Genomic DNA, 18,201 nt, shown 5'->3' with positions numbered 1-18,201 from the left:
TGAGAAAAGATAGTGTCCTCGAAAAGGGCTCCAGTTAAAAATATTTACAAGTCTAAATAATGTTACTGTTAATTAATACTTACTATTAATTATTTTCTTTTTGCAAATGGAACCTGTGTGCAACTATTTGAATCCACTAATTATTACATACTTAATGATTTGGTGCAGAGAACAATGCTATTGCTTTAAGAGGAATATCCCTTTAAGAAACCCAACATATAGATGAGGCTACACCTGGTGTCAGATATGACTGCAAGTCACAGACATTCTGCATTATAATCACCTCAGACAGAGGCTGTATCCAAAGATCACTCAGCAATGTCTATACGAGTTTAAGAGTGCATATACCTACCACAGATCTTAGAGTAAATTCAATCCATATCACATTGCAAATAGCTAGCTGTAGAAGATACTACATGGTGTCAGAAGTGGATTTATCACTATAGTGATCTTTTGATTGTGAAATTACTAATTGATCTTTAATGTATGCTTTGCATCTGACTTCAAATCTAGTAATTTGGCAAGGAAGGGTTAATTCATGCACTAAGTATTTTGTAGGTATCCTGTTTGAGGATTGACGTCATGAACTTTCATTTTCTGAGTAATATGATTTAAGACAGCTTCACAAACAAATCTAGGCATTAGTCATCTTAAATTTAAGATGTACAGTAAATACAGGGTGCTTTCTTCAGCAAAAATTAAGATGAAGCACTAAAGATTTTTCTGTTTGTTGCCATATATTTATCAGGACAGCAAACCCCAGAATGCTTATTAATTATCCTTAAATAAATGTTTGGAATGGTATTTCATATTATATTAATTGCAGAATACACTAAGCTCTGTTTAGATATTTAGATTATTGTATTATTCTTGACAGTAAGTTGAAAATGAAATTTAACTGCTGTTTATGATATCAAAAAACATCATAAAACACAATTTGTGCCAGCTATTGAATTACACTGACAGCTAATCTGAAAGTGACTGACATTTCACTCCATATTAATATTTCAGTTAACAAAATTTTGTATAGCCTCTTAAAAAGCAAAAAAACAGATAAGCCAGGAAACTGCAATGAAGTTAACATTAAAGGTTTCCAATATTTTGAAATGTTTGGAAATAAGCATGCCTTACAACTTTGAAACATGTAAATTATTGAGGCCTGAATTTGTTGAAAGACAGAGAAGGTCTGAGACTAAGCCAAAATGGCATGGAGCCCTGATTCTGGAACTGACACCCAGAGCCTGGCACTTACCATTTACATGAGACAGAGAAGGGGTTGGGGAATGGGGAAGGTTGTATTTTCCACATCCAAGCTTCATGATGAAACAATCCAATTTTCACCAGTGGCAAGTCCAACACACAACTTGAAGGCTTTACACTTTGAAAACAAATTGGAGTGCTAAGAAACTGTTTACCATTTCACTGTCTGTTGATACCAGCTTAAGAGTTATCATCATAGGATTTCTGCTGCACAAGTGACTTCACAACCTATCATAGTGAGGTTTCTGCCAGTTCACAGTTTCAGTGATAGCTCCCTGTGATTATAAAGCCTTTTAAGTGACACAATGAATACAAATGCATGTTTTTGTAAGGAATTATGTTGTTGAAGGAAGCTAAATGTCATGAACAGGTTTTAACAGTGCATGTATTTTTACATTTTCAATTCAACAGTCTACAATGAGAACTTGGCTGCTGAGTGACTTGGCAAGCAATTATATATGCAAAGGGTGATGGGAGGGGAGCATTGATAAACATGAGTTATAACTAAGTTTGGACAAATGTTACAGAACTAAGTGGAGGGGGAATAGACTGGCATGAAAGGCATGAGATGCCATCAAAAGAGGATATGAAGGGCCATTAGATGTAGACAGCAAAGTCTGGCACAATTGGTAAGATGAGCCATGGCAGTGAGTACGGGCATAAGGTGATGCGTATTTGCAAAGATACAGCATGGCGAGTGCATGTGGTTGACATGGAAGGGTTCAGGGTTTTATTCACAACGTATTGGAAGCCCGAGGCTGCCTTTCAGTTAGCTTGTCTTGGCACATGCTATTCTGTGACTACATGTGAATTCTTGATTGATTTATTGTTATCGCTTGTACCAAAATACAGTGAAAAGTATTGATTTGTGAGCCATACAGACAGATCCAATCATAAAAAGTGCATCCGCGTAGCAGAAAAGAGTGCAGAATACAGTGTTAGTGACAAAGAGGGTGCAGACAGAGATCAAAATTAACATTTGACAGGTCCATTCAAAAGTCTGATAACACCAGGAAAAGAGGTGTTCGTGATCTTTCCCAGGAATGGTAGACCCAGCTTCCATCAAGACCATTCTACGCCCAGCAACAAAAATTATACTATTTGGTGACTTTCTCCTGAGCTAGCTTTGTGGGCTCAAGAATTTTCCTGCCTCTGTATTGTGACGTGGGGAGCAAAAGGTCGGTGTCAAGTTAGTTTGTTTTGTGCCCAGCTGTTGTGCTACTGCTGCTATATAAACTCATAGCTGAAGAAAGAAGCAAGGATAATAGTTGCATCCTAAGGGACACTTAGAGAAATGGCAATCTGTAAGCAAGGTGTGGCATTTTACAACTGCAGAGTATCCACACTTAATGGACTGGATATTGATTGCTTGCTACAGTAGCATCTTGTTTACATCTGCCATTAGGAGTCTGAACCAATTCCAGATTGGGTTTTTTTTTGGTTTCTGAAATTAACCTCAACAAAAGAAATAATCAGCAAGCAGTACCAATAAAGTCCATAATTTCCAAGTAACCTCTATATAACAATCTCAGTTTGAGAAGAAGCAATGGTAGGGACATACTTGAATATAAGCTTAAAAAATAATGCTTCCAAGGTCAGAAGCTCAATGAGTTTGGCAGGAAATGCCAACAAAGAATTTTACTGCCAACATGATTGCTATGTTTTCATTAACCTTTTCTCTACATTAACAAATTGGCTGCAGAGTAAGTCGGTAAAGGCCAGCAGGAAGCTCTGCAGTGATATTTTGAATGCTGACAAGGAAGCTGTAAAAATTTTATTGCAAGCTTTCATCATTCTCAATAGGAAAAGGTGAAGACGCAGCAGATATGCAAGTAACGGGTAAAATGTGAATGAGAAATTGGTCGACATCTCAGATCAGTTTTTGGATATGAAATACACATTAAGGAATCAAGTGAGGCAAAGTCACATTAAAGATCCTACAACTCAGCCTCTTCCAAACAAATGTGTTTGGCTGTCAAAGTTGCAGCTGCTGACTTGCAACAGGACTATCCAAAACTGGAGGTAGGCTTCATGCTAAATGGGGGAGTTAACACTTATTAAATGGGACAAGGTCAGAGTTTTTCATTGTCTAATGTGAAACCTTAAAGGAAGCTGCTAACATTAAGGTATGTTTTCAATTTGTCACTTAGTGCACAGTACATTCAGGTTGAGCAGGAATTCAGAAGTTCAGAGAAATCATGTAAATTGTGATTACAGCCGTTTCTCTGTGGTTTCTGTGGAAGTTACAGTTGAAAAATCAGACAACACGTGTGTCCTTTCAACTTTAGAGCATTTAAGAATATAGGCAATAAGAGCAGAAGTAGGTCATACTCTTCATTGAATCGTTTGTGCCATTCCATAAAATCATAATTAAATGTCAAACGCTTAAATTCTATCAATTCCTCTTTATAATGAGGATTAAGAAAATGGTGGATGAATTGAATAGATATTTTTCATTGAACTGTGCCGTAGAGGATACAACTAATTACACAGAATAATTTTAAATCAAGTAAAAGAGGGGAATAGTTTGATCCAAATATATTCACCAGGAAAGGGTATTCAGTAAATTAGTAAAAGCTTAGGGTGACAAGTCCCCAGGTTCTACTGGATTTTATCTTAAGCTTTTAAAAGAAGTATTGCTGAGGTAGTTAATGTATTGGTTTTAATCTTCCAAAATATCCTAAATTCTGGAAACATCCCACCAAATCACAGACGAAAAAAAATTGGCAACTTCTGTATTCAAGAAAGGAAGACGATAGAAAGGAAACCATGAGGCAGTTATATTAACAATGGTTACAAAAAATGCTGCAATCTATTATTAAGAAGCTTATAGCAGACACTTGTAAAATCTCAATGTAATTAGGCAGAGTCAACGTGGTTTTGTGAAAGAGAAATATTGTTTTACTAACATATTGAAGTTTGTTAAGGAAGCAACAAGCAATATGTATAAAAAGGAACTCAGTAATGTGGTGTCAAATCCCTTCTAGAAGTCCAAGTGCAAGATGCCACATCAAAGGTTACTACGTAAAATAAGAGCTATTGGTTTAGAAAGTAACAGATGAGCATTTGTAAAGGATTGGTTCGGTAACATGAAACAAAAAGTTGGCATATATGGGTCATTTTCAGTTTAGAAAGGTAAAAATGTGGAAACTAATAGCAGGAACAGGCAACTCAGCCTTGCAACTCTCGTCTGCCATTTTACATGAACATGGCTGATCCTCTATCTGAAAACCATATTAGTGCTTTCTCTAGTTCCACTTGATGCTTTTAATAACTAAAAAATGTTAATTTCTTTCTTGAATATACTCAGTGACACAACCAATAGCTTTGCGTGGTAACAAATTCCAAAGAATGACCCTCTGGGTGAAAAGGTTTCGCCTCATCTCAGTCCTAAATGACCCACTCTATCCTGAGACTGTGATCTGATACTCTAAACTCCCCAACCTGGAGAAACATTCTCCCTGCATTTAGTCTGTCTAGCACTCATAGAATTTTATACTTTTCAATCAGATCCCTTCTCGTCCTTCTAAATTTGACCTGTCTAGCTTGCTCTGAAACCTCCTTATATCCTCCTTACAACTCATACTGCCAGCTAGTTTTGTGTTGTCTGCAAAGTCAGAAATATTGTATTTGGTTCCTTCATCCAAATCATTTATATGTTTTGAACAGCTGGAGCCCAAGCACTGATCCCTGTAGTACACTATTAGTCACAGTCTCATTAGCCTTTAAAAAGTCCTATTTATTCCCACTCTGTTTCTAGTCTGTCAATTGATCCATGACAGTATATTACCCTGATCCCACATGCATCAATTCTGCCCAATAACCTCTTACATGGAACCTTCTCAAAGGTCTTTGAAATCTAAATATACTACATCCATTGGTTGTCCCTTATCTATTCAACTAGTTATATCCTTAAAAACTCCAGTAGTTTAGTAAAGCATATTTTCCATTCATAAACCCATACTAACCTTGTCCAATCCTGTTGATATTTTCGATGCATTTCATAATCACATCTTCTATACTAGAATCTAGCAATTTTCCCACTGCGAATGGTATGATGTAACGAGTGAAGTGCCATGAGAATCAAACAGGCTTTGAGCTATTTTGGAAAAACTGATTTCTGAGGTAACAAAGTTATCCTATGAGAAGTTTAAGAAGATAGGCCTGTATCCACTGAAAATTAAAATAATATGACATTTTCATACTAAAATATATAAGATCATGAAGGGCACATGACAGGATGGATGCCGAATAGGTGTTTCTCGATCCAGCAGAGATTAGAACTAGAGAACACAAAATGAGAGGGGAGGAAAGGAGAATTTATTTCTCTCAATGTCATGGTTCTATGGAATTCTCTTCCAAGGGTGGAGCTAGGTCATTGAACGTATTTTGAGGCAGAGGCAGATTGATTCTTGACTAACAAGGGTGTTCAGGATATTGGGGTAGGCAAAGCTGAGATCAAATCAGCAATAATCTTAGTGAATGGCAGAACATGATCGAGGGATTAAATGACCCACTCTTGCTTACAACTCATATGTTTATGTGATTCCCTTAGTGCTCAGAAGTCTATTGATCTCAGTGATGAATGCACTCAATTATAGATCACACACATGCCTCTGGCATGGGAAATTCCAAATATTTTCTCCTCACTTTAGTCCTAAATGACGAAACCCTTAACCAGAAACCCTGACTACTGATAAGCAAAAGTCAATCAGTTAAGCTCTTTAAAGATTGTCATTCAGCCATGGACAATCTCATTTTCTTCTTCTAAACTTCAGCGAATTTAGGTCCATTCTGTTCAACCTCTTCCAACAGGACAATCCACCCATTCTGGGAATCAATTTACTCTTCAAAACAAGTATATCCCTCCTTCAGAAAGGAGCTCAAAACTGTACACAGCATCCAAATGTCTTCCTGATTGCTTTGCACGCTTGCTTGTTAACCTTATGCGATTAATATACAATGTTCCCAACGTCCTTCTGAAAACCAACCATATTAATGTCTCATTGTTCATGAACTGTTTTGTTTTTTGATGCTTCTTAACAAGTAGATACTTTCACACTCTCTCACATTAGACAGCACTTTCTTGGTCAATCACTTAACTTTCCCCACCGAGCTTTGTGTTGTTACCAAGGCTGGATATATCACACTCTGAACATCTACCTCATTCATTAATGTAAGTTATAAACTGCTGAGACTCCAGAATTAATCTTTGCACCACTCTACTAATTACATCCTTGAGATCCTTGTTTATTCATATCGTGAAGTCAGTCAATTAACCAATCCTCAAACCATGCTAATATTTTATTTTGAACCTCAAGAGGTCTAATATTGTGCAACAACCTCAATGGGGCACCTTTAAAGAATGCTTTTCAAAAATTCAATTACTACGTTCCCTGTTACCCATTATCTAAGGAGCTGGAATGGAGTGTCATGTGGTGCAGTGGTAGTGGGTTAGAAAGTATAGGTTCAAATTCTGCCTGAGCCAGAGCTGTGTCACAACATGTTCAAACAGATTGATTATAAAATAATTTTTAAATCAGTCAATTGCATTCTTAAGAAAGTCTTAAAAAGTTGTCAAACATTAAGCTAAATTGGCTCTGTCTCATCATATTGTGATTTATCCAATGCTCTGTTGCCACATCCTTAATAATACATTCCAACATTTTCCTATGGATATTACTCAGATGCATATTACTCGTTTAACATTTGTGCCATTATAACCATAACATGATCATAAGATATAGAAGCAGAAATAAGCCATTTGGCCCATCAAGTCTGTTCTGATATTCAATGAGATCGCAGCTGATCTGACAATCCTCAACTTCAATTAACTGCCTTAATTCCCTTACTGATTAAAAAAAAATCTCAGCCTTCATTACACTTAGTAACTCAGACAGATCTCTGCAGTACAGTTCCATAGTTTCACTGTCCTGAGATTGAAAAAATCCTCCTCAAACTATCTCAAATGGCTAACCCATAATGCTCATGCGAGACTCTCCCACAAGGGGAAACAAACTTCTCAAATCTAACTTGTCATGACCCCTAAGAGTCTCACATGTTTCAAGTATTTTTCATTCTTCTAAACTCCATTGAGTATATGCCCAACTCACTCAAACAATCCTCATAAAAAAATCCCTCCATTCCTAGAATCAATGCTATGAACTTTCATTGGAATGCCTCTAATGGCAATTTATCTCTCCTTAAATAAAGGACCCAAAACTGTTCAGAGTAATACAGCTGTGGCATGACCAGTGCATTGTATAGCTTTAGCAAAACTGTTCTATTTTTGCGCTCCATTCCCTTGGACATAAAGGCCGACATTCAACTTGGCTTCTGTATTATCCATGTCCAATTTTCTGAGATTCAAATTTCTCAAAACTGCAGCTTTCTGCTATTTTTCTCCATTTAAATAATATTCACTCTTCTATTATTCCTGTCAAAGTGCATAATCTCAATTTTCCTACATCAGATCTATCAGTCAGCTTTTTGCCCACTCATTTAACTTGTACATATCCTTGTGAGGGCTCGGCTCATCCTCACGATTTGTATTCCCATCTATTTTTTTGTCATCTGCAAAGTTAGTCATAGTACGTCCCTTTCACTCATCCAAGTCATTCTCCCAAACCTTAGGCTTAATTTCCTTTTGACAACATTATATGCCTCTTCTTTTAGTTAAACTGAATTCTTAAAAAAATTATTATTTCTTCATATAGGCATAGTTTAATTATTTTTTCAGTGTTTTTTAAGCTCAAAAGAACAAAGAACAAAGAGAACAAAGAAAATTACAGCACAGGAACAGGCCCTTCGGCCCTCTAAGCCTGCGCCGATCAAGATCCTCTGTCTAACGTGTCATCTATTTTCTAACGGTCTGTGTCCATTTGCTCCCTGCCCATCCATGTACCTGTCCAAATATATCTTAAAGACACTAACGTGTCTGTGTCTACCACCTCAGCTGGCAACGCGTTCCAGGCACCCACCACCCTCTGTGTAAAGAACTTTCCATGCATATCTCCCTTAAACTTTCCTCCTCTCACTTTGAACTCATGGTCCTGAGTAATTGAGTCCCCCACTCTGGGGGAAAAAGCTTTTTGCTATGCACCCTGTCTATACCCCTCATGATTTTGTCGACCTCAATTAGGTCCCCCTCAATCGCCGTTTTTCTAATGAAAATAATCCTAATCTACTCAACCACTCTTCATAGCTAGCACCCTCCATACCAGGCAACATCCTCCTGAACCTCCTCTGCACCCTCTCCAAAGCATCCACATCCTTTTTGTAATGTGGCGACCAGAACTGTACACAGTGGCTCGGCCACATTTGGAGTAAAGTCCTATACAACTGCAACATGACCTGCCAACTCTTGTACTCAATACCCCGTCCAATAAAGGAAAGCATGCCATATGCCTTCTTGACCACCTTATTGACCTGTGTTGCCACCTTTAGGGCACAATGGACCCGAACACCCAGATCTCTCTGTTCATCAATTTTCCCTAGGACTTTTCCATTTACTGTATAGTTCACCCTTGAATTTGATCGTCCAAAATGCATCACCTCGCATTTGCCCGGATTGAACTCCATCTGCCATTTACCTACCCGACTCTCCAGTCTCCCTATATTCTGCTGTAATCTCTGACAGTCCCTTTCACTATCTGCTACTCCACCAATCTTAGTGTCATCTGCAAACTTGCTGATCAGACCACCTACACCTTCCTCCAAATCATTTACATATATCACAAATAACAGTGGTCCCAGCACAGATCCCTGTGGAACACCACTGGTCACAGGTCTCCAATTTGAGAAACTCCCTTCTACTACTACCCTCTGTCTCCTGTTGCCCAGCCAGGTTTTCAACCATCTAGCTAGCACACCCTGGACCCCATGTGACTTCACTTTCTCCATCAGCCTGCCATGGGGAACCTTGTCAAACGCCTTACTGAAGTCCATGTATATGACATCTACAGCCTTTCCCTCATCAACCAACTTTGTCATGTCCTCAAAGAATTCTATTAAGTTGGTAAGACATGACCTTCCCTGCACAAAACCATGTTGCCTATCACTGATAAGCTCATTTTCTTTCAAATGGGAATAGATCCTATCCCTCAGTATCTTCTCCAGTAGCTTCCCTACCACTGACATCAGGCTCACCGGTCGATAATTATCTGGATTATCCTTGCTGCCCTTCTTAAACAAGGGGAAAACATTAGCAAGTCTCCAGACCTCTGGGACCTCACCCGTGTCTAAGGATGCAGCAAAGATATCTGTTAAAGCCCTCACTATTTCCTCTCTCGCTTCCCTCAGTACCCTGGGAAAGATCACATCCAGACCCGGGGACTTGTCCACCTTAATGTCTTTTAGGATACCCAACACGTCCTCTTTCCTTATGTCAACTTGACCTAGACTAAGCAAACATCTATCCCTAAACTCAACATCTGTCATGTCCCTCTCCTTGGTGAATACCGATGCAAAGTACTCATTAAGAATGTCACCCATTTTCTCTGACTCAGCGCATAACTTTCCTTCTTTGTCCTTAAGTGGGACAATCCTTTCTCTAGTTACCCCCTTGCTCTTTATATATGAATAAAAGACTTTGGGATTTTCCTTGACCATGTTTGCCAGCAATATCTCATGTCCTCTCTTTGCCCTCTTAATCCCTTTTTTCAGATTCACTCTACATTCCCGATATTCTTGCAAAGCTTCGTCTGTCTTCAGTCGCCTAGACCTCATGTATGCTTCCTTTTTCCACTTGGCTAGTCTCACAATTTCACCTGTCATCCATGGTTCCTTAATCTTGCCATTTCTACTCCTCATTTTCACAGGAACATGTCTCTCCTGCACGCTAATCAACCTCTCCTTAAAAGCCTCCCACATATCAAATGTGGATTTACCTTCAAACAGTTTCTCCCAATCCACATTCCTCAGATCCTGCCGATTCTTGGTATAGTCAGCCTTCCCCCAGTTTAGTACTCTTCCTTTAGGGCCACTCCTATCCTTGTCCATGAGTATTGTAAAACTTACGGAATTGTGGTCGCTATTTCCAAAGTAGTCCCCTACTGTAATATCAATCACCTAGCCGGGTTCATTCCCCAACACCAGGTCCAGTATGGCCCCTTCCCAAGTTGGACTACATACATACTGCTCTAGAAAACCCTCCTGGACACACCTTACAAATTCTGCTCCATCTTGACCCCTAACACTGAGTGAATCCCAGTCAATGTTGGAATGTATAGGAATGTATAACTGAAAAATTATGCATTGTTTCTTTAAATGTTGCAAATGCCTATCCACTGTTGCAAGTCCAAAGATGTGCAGGTTAGGTGAACTGGCCATGGTAAATACTCCATAGTGATCAGGGATGTGCAGGCTAGTAGGGTTTAGTCATCGGAAATGCATGGTTACAGGGATGGGGGTTGGGGGGAATCGATCTGGGTGGGCTACTCTTCAGTAGGTCAGTGTGGACTCAATGGGCTAAATGGCCTGCTTCCAAACTGTAGGGATTCTATTATTCTATGGCTTCTATAATCTTCTAATTTCATTTCCCTATTCATCTCAACCAACTCATTCAACTTAGCATTTGACTTGCAAAAACTTAAAACTATCGTTTCAGACTTGACTATTATGCTTAACTTAATGTCAAGGTCTCATATGTTATGACCACTCTTTCCAGATGCTGCTTTTCATTACTAAATAACCCTGTCAGACTGCACCATATTTTACTTCTAAATAGCCTGTTCCCCTCGAATCTGTTGGCATAATATTCCAACATTTATTCTACAAAATTATTACATAAACATTTAAACAATTGAAATCTTCAAATCATAAAATCCCTACAGTGTGGAAACAGGTCCTTCAGCCCAACAAGTCCACACCACCCCTCACAGCATCCCACCCAGACCCATTCTCCTACAACCCATGTAATCTACATACCCCTGAATACTACGGGCAATTGAGCATGCGCATCTTTGGACTGTGGGAAGAAACTGGAGCACCCGGAGGAAACCCACGCAGACACGGGGAGAATGTACAAACACCACACAGATGTTTGCCTACCATGTTCTGAAAGAGTTTCTTGTTGAATTATATGAGTGATTGAACAGGAACTATGAAGTAAAGCTTAAATTAACCGGGATTCTTTGTTATTTTTATACAAACTGCTTGAAGAAACCACAACTGTTATACGGTAAGCAAGGTTTCAATTCAAACTTACTTTCCAAAATCTGTAACAAGAAATATGAACATACTTCCACTGAACAGTAATCATTACAGAAAATCCAGGGGTTGCCCAACTAAAATACCAAGACCCAATGAGCTGCACTATAGGGCAGGTTCCCTCCAACTTAGCAGCAGACCCCAGAACAACACTGAGACATAGTGGGTGGGAAAGGAAAACAAAAAATTAAAGGCAGGTAGGTGGCATGGGTGACACAGTATGTCTAGGCTCAGCCTCTCACTGATGGTGAACCTCCAAATATACATATTCTCCTAAATGTACAAATTCCCTTCTTGACAGCCCTTTCCATCAATTCATATTCCCATCCAACAGGTCTATCTAAATCTTCAACTGCTCGCTTTAACATTCCCATCCCAGCCATTCCTCAAAATGAAGTCTTGATTTTAAAGTTCTCATCCTTGTTTCAAATACTTTAAGGCATCACCCCTCTCTATTTCAATAATATCCACCTCACAACTATTGTCTCATACAGCCTCTGAATGTTCTAACAAGTGCCATGCTTTTAATGATTACAGCAGCATACACCTTGACCGTTACTGTCACTCTAACCTGCGAGCAAAGGACTGTTAGACTCCCTCATGACAGGAAGTTAACAGACAACAGCTTTGCCTAAGAGAATTAATCAGATGGAGTTAACAGCTGATCTTCATTCATGTCAGTTCCTGGAGCCCAAAGCTCTCTCTCAGTCTGACTAATGCACACGAGTCAATTCCCTAATACTAAACACAAAGCAGACATCAACTTGAGGTCTTCAGCTTCCGGTCCTGACTGTCAGTTGGACAGTCTGAGGTTTCTCTCTCCTTGTCGTTCTCACACCAGCTCCATTATGGAACAAAGAAAACAGCACTTATCCTTCACTTCTCTCTGTGACGTTCCTACTCACCACCTCCTTTTCTCACTCCCTCCCTTGCCACCTTGCGTTTGGCAGATCTCTACCTGACCTTCGTACATGAAGCCCATCTTGCTCCCTCACTTGCTTTTTCTCTCTCACTGTCCCTCTCGTAAGCTCTTGTTGCAGCAAGTGTAAGGAAGAGGGAAGCAGTGAGTAGGAATGTCAGGGAGAGGGGTGGCTGGCAAGAGGGTGGGCAAACAGGAGAATTGGCAAGCTGTAGGCACGGAGTGGCAGTGGCAAGCAGGATGCAAGTGGGAAGAGCTAAGAGTTAGTAAGAGGATTTAAAGCCACTTAATACTACTCTGCTCCGTGGTTTTGTAGAATCATTAAAGGAAGACTAATCCCAAAGACATGTGACACTAAAAACACAGGGACAGAGCTAGGGAGTTTGGAAAAAGACTTTTGGATTCCCAGCCAAATCTCGAAATAATAATGCAAAGGTTTTGTAGCTCTTTATATTTTGGATTAGTCAAAATGAAATAAAAGTCTCTTGTCTTGTTTGAAGGTATTACCACCAAGTTAACTTTCTGATAGTTAAAACACAAGTTACAATATTGAAACTAACAAATGTTTCTGTTCGAGTAACAGTTATGGCACTGAACCTAGAACCCAGAGGTTGTAAGTTCAAATGCCACTGTGGAAATCTAATCTTTTGCAGGTTGGTGCATTACTGTGTCAATGACTGGAGTGGTATTCTCTCTTTTCCTGGCAGACATAATGGTAACATTTTAAAATATGTTACATTTCACTTTTTAAAAAAATATCTACTGGTGGTGCACATCCGCACATTACCTTAATATTAATGCACACAGTGTAATTCCTTCTGCACATGGATGGAAAAAAAAACAGGGAACATTGCCCCAATCCTGTGGAATGTTTGTATTCCTGAATTCTGAATCCTTAAGCATCCCCAAATTTGCTTGCTCCACAACGGATTGCCCTACCGTCCACTGCCGGGTCCTGAGCTTGGAAATCAATGCTCCACATCTCTGCACATCTTTGTCACCTTTCTTTCCTTAAGATACTCCTTAAAATCTCTCTTTGGCCAAGCTCTTGAACATCTGACCTAATATCACCACTTGGTATTGTATTTTGCTTTATGATGCTCCTATGAAATATTCTGTTTTGTTATTTTGTTAATGTTATAATTATATAACAATGTTACATAGATGGCTTGTGTGGAGCAGAATAACTAGTTGCTACCTTTACAGTGTCCATCAGGAAAATTTCCAGTATTGCTGTGGATTCAGGGGCTTTCTCCTCTGAGGTCCCACTCCTCCACCACAGTCTTCAGTGCTGCAACAAAGAAATCTTGGAGCTTGCTCTCTATCAGGTTATGTGGTCCTTTTGGCTTTACCAAGCAAAATTCTTTCCAGGAATAACTTCAGCTCTAGCTTCAGTCCAACTGCACCTTTCCTTCAAGATGTGCAGACTGGTTTTAAGTAGTGCAGGCTACCTCAAACACGTCTCAGCCTCTAATGATAATTGTGTCCTGTGCTCAAGCATGAAGCAATTCAACAGTTTATTAGTGTTGGCTGCAATCTTGTAAATCAGCGGACAGCGCAAACTAACAGATGCAGGTAAGTGGGACATCACAATCCCCTTCGACGTTTTTCTTTCTTCCCAAATTTTGCAGTCATGGTTGTTGTTGCTTTCTGCCACTTCTACAAATTTAACTGCAATACCATGGTATAAGATAGATTTTACTCATTGCTTCTCCTATAAGTTACTAAAAGCTAGTTAAGTCATAAGACAAGTAATTGATTCACTTATTCAAGTGATTTGAAGCATAACATATGAAATGATCTAGGGAAATATTTACATAGATCCAATATATCGAATAATCGTTCTAAATGTGGTCCAGATTAGCAAGTGCACTGGTCGGTTGATAGCTTTACAGTTTAACCTGCTGTTTCATTTTATTTGCACAAAATAATTGTTTGTAAAAAAAGGAAAAAAGTTACTCACAATTGTAGGATTAGGAGAAGGTCAAAAACATAACTCATATACTTGTTCAGGAAAAGGGCACCCAATATGTGCAAGTTTGGCATTTGCTCCTCCTCGAAATGGTCAATTCCATTATTCTGGTGCAACAACACATGATCTGCAATTATATAAAAGCGATATCAGTAAAGGTGGAAAGGAACAGTAGATAAGTGACAACTGAAAGTACAATCTCACCACAAGAGTTTTAAAATTGAAAAAGAATGTTCCTCGATGCTGTTGGAGCAACTTAGTAATAGTAATCGCAAAATACATAAATACAGCGAAAGAGCAGAAAAGTCATACCAAAAAGGACTTTCTCCCCTCTTCAAATAAATCTTTTGAATATTACTTGGAGCAAAGAACACCATCAATAAACTGGTGAATAAAGACAATTACTTTCATTATTTTAACCCATGCAACATTATTCTATTGTTTGTTTTAGATGATTGTCAGAAAAGTGAGAGTTGTTCTTTCTCTTCTGTAGATCCACAAATTTCCCTAAAACTTAATTCTGGCCTGTTCCTTCACTTGCCTCCCCATGTTAATTTCCTCCTTCTTTTATAATGTCCATAACACAACACTAATTATCCCACAGGCTTGCTGTCTCTTCCACTGAGGCAGAGTTCTTCCCTACTAAAGCTGTGATCCCTCAAAGGGTGTCAAAGTTCATTTGCAAATTCCTTAATCCACAGCTAATGAAAAATCATTGGCCAGAAATTTCAACTTTTAGCATTACCATTGTCTATCTTCAGGTGTTCCCTGACAACTGCAAAATTTCAGTATTTTCTATTTTTATTCCAATTTTTCAACATTCTCTATTTGGTTTTATTTAAGCCCTGCACTCACACACTTTTCTCCTTGAATACTTCCCACAGCTCTCACACAATTATATCAATAATTATTCCCCCAGTCCACCTTGGTCAAATTGCATTGTGTTGGTCCTTTGACATCAAATGATGTAACAGTTAGGATTAAGAAAAATCAAGGAGATCATGGCAAACTCTAAGGGCTTAATATGGCCCAGGCCCTAGAGGAATAGAAGCAGCATAAGAGGCTATCTTGAAAAAGAAATTACAGTAAGCAAACAGAGTACATCAGAAAGCACTGGTCAGCAGAATAAAAGAAAACTGAATTTTTAAAAAAAAAACCTGACGAGTAAGAATATAACTGGGAAAGAGTAGAACCTATTAGGACCAAATTGGACCCAGCAGACATGGGCACTGTTTTCGATGAATATTTTGCAATGGTTGTCACAACAGGAAAGAAGGATGGACATACAGATATCAAAGTGGAGGTTAGTGAAATGTTCGAAGAAATTAGCATAGGGACAGGAAATACTAATGGGTTTAGCAGCCTTAAAAGTAAGTAAATCTGCAGGTCTACGAGATGTATCCCAGTCTGTTGAGGAGGCAAGAGGGGGCTAAATATGAAGCTATAGCTAATTTAATAAATATGAAGCTAGCTAATTTTCAAGTCATCTCTTGCTACAAGTGAGGTGCCAGTGGTCTGAAGGACTGTTAACATGGGTCCCATTACTAAAATGAGTGAGGAAAGAAGGGACCAGAAAATTACAGGCCAGCCAGTTGTCACATCAGCAGTGAGAAAGTACAACAGAATATATCTGCTCTTGGAGAAACAGGGATTATTCAGAAACAGTTACCATAGGTATTAAAAGGTCATGTTTGCCAAACTGAATCAAAAAGTTTGAAGGACACCAGAAATATTGATGAGGATAATACATTTGATGTGGTCCATATCGACTTTGGCAAAGCTATTGATAACATCCACGTGGCAGACCGGTCAAGAAAGACTGGCCCAAGGCAAAGTGGATTCAAAATTAGCTGAGAATCAGGAAGCTGAGAGTGATGGTAGAGAGATCACCCTATGACTAGAGATCTGTTTCCAGTCGGGTTCTCCAGTGCTCCAGCTGATTATACTGTAGTTTAAAAATCTGGATTTAAATGTAGCGTCTATGATCAAGAAATTCACAGATAATATGAAAATTAGTAGAGTAGTAAGTACTGAGGAGGATAGCTGTAAACTGCAGGAAGATATCAATGGACTGGTCAGGTGGACAAAGCAATGACAAATGGAATCCAAGTCAGAAATGTGAATGTAATGCCCTTGGTTGAGCTATTGAGATAAGGGATTACACTATGAATAGTAGCATCCAGGAAAGTGCTGAATATTAGGAGGACCTGGGTTTGCATATCCAAAGATCCTTGAAGGTGGTTGAGATTATAGACAAGGTGGTCAAGAAAATGGTTAAGAAAGCACATGGGCTACTTGCTTTTACCAGTTGAGGCAAAGAATAAGACAGCAAAGAGGAAATGCTGAAATTGTACAGAGTGTTGGTAATGCTATAAACTGGAATATTATGTGTTGTTCTGGTTACCACACTACAGGAAGGATATGACTGCACTAGGATGGGTGCAGCAGAAATTTAAGATGATGTTGCCTCGGCTGCCGGGTCCAAACTATGATGAAAGATGAGTGCAGCAAAATTTGAGGTGTCTGATAGAGGAGTACAAGACTAGGAAGCACACATAGGGGGAGAGGAGGGCACTTCTTCCATTTTGCAGGATCCGAATGCATTGCAGCTAAATTGCAAATGACACAAAAGTATTTGGAAACATAAATTGCGAAAGGGATGCAAACAGTCTACAGAGAGATACAGATGGGCTAAGTAAGCAGGTGAAAGGTTGGCTTATGGAGCATGACGTGAGAAAGTGTGAAATTTTTCTTTTTCAAAGGAACAACAAGAGAGTAGAGTGTTATTTAAATGGGGAGAAACTGCAGAAAGCTGCAAAACAAAGGGACTTAGGGGTACTTGTGCACGAAACACAGAAAGCTAGCATACAGGGGCAGCAGGTAATCAGGAAGGCTAGTGGAATGTTGGCCCTTAGATCAAAGGGCTGAGAGTATAAAAACTGTAATCGTACAAGACACCGCTGAAACCACAGCTAGAAAACTGTGAGCAGTTTTGGTCCTTGATTTTTAAAAGAGAAAAGATAATTTTATCGAAGGCAGTTCAGAGAAGCTTCACTGAATGATCAACAGTAGTGTAGAAGGATTGACTATCTTACAAGCAAACGCTAGAAAGGTTGGAGATCTACTCAGAAGAATTTGGAAGAAACAGAGGTGATCTCATTAAAACATAAAGGATTCTTAAGGGTCTTAATCGATTAAATGCTGAGATGTTTCTCCTCATGGAACAATATAGGGTCAGAGGGCACAGTCTCAGAAAAAAGGGGTGTTAATTTAAGAGTGAGATGAGGAATTTCTTCGAAGGGTTAAGAGTCTTTCAAAATCCTTGCAACAGAGAGTTGTGGGGGCAGAGTCCTTAAGCATATTTCAGGCTGATATAGACTGATTCTTGATTAGTAGGAGAATCAAGGGTTGGACGAAAGGGCGTGGAAGTGAAAATGAAGAATGTTGGATCAGCCATAACGCTATTGAATGGCAAAGCAGGTGCCAAGAATGGAATGGAATGGCCTGCTCTTGTTCCTATTTCTTATGGTCTTAAGGAATAATGTCTTCACCCAACTCAGATCTTTTGGAAGCGGGTATTACTTAAGTTCTATCAGGCTTGTTTCAGCTGATACTGTACCACTATCATGGCGAAAGTGGTGTTCCTAGTGATCAATGCTGATGTCGAGTACCAATGACTGAAGAGATGGAATGCAGGTCATGTCTGACAGCTGCTGACATTCTGCAGGGCCAGGCTTTCCATGGCAGCCACTAACCTGTCCATGGAGACTGCAAGGCACATGCATGCTGGAGTCACATGGTACTGATAAAGCTCAGCGGACCTGTCCAATCTTTGATCTAG

General features: G+C 39.3%; 1 protein-coding gene across 4 annotated transcripts in view; it reads right to left on the bottom strand.

Moving 5' to 3' along the window:
- The window catches only part of si:ch211-51h4.2 (uncharacterized), a 299,094-nt gene that overhangs the window by 204,992 nt on the left and 75,901 nt on the right, over positions 1 to 18,201 (bottom strand). For all 4 annotated transcript variants that reach the window (XM_048542917.2, XM_048542918.2, XM_048542919.2 and 1 more), the window contains one exon: positions 14,352 to 14,487. In XM_048542917.2, coding sequence (XP_048398874.1) covers positions 14,352 to 14,487 — 136 coding nt within the window. The remainder of the gene's footprint in view (positions 1 to 14,351; positions 14,488 to 18,201) is intronic.

The sequence above is a fragment of the Stegostoma tigrinum genome, chromosome 14 (assembly GCF_030684315.1).
Source record: "Stegostoma tigrinum isolate sSteTig4 chromosome 14, sSteTig4.hap1, whole genome shotgun sequence".
Lineage (NCBI taxonomy): Eukaryota > Metazoa > Chordata > Chondrichthyes > Orectolobiformes > Stegostomatidae > Stegostoma > Stegostoma tigrinum.
The sequence above is the reverse complement of the archived record's forward strand: the minus strand, read 5'-3'. Positions and strand labels throughout refer to the sequence as shown.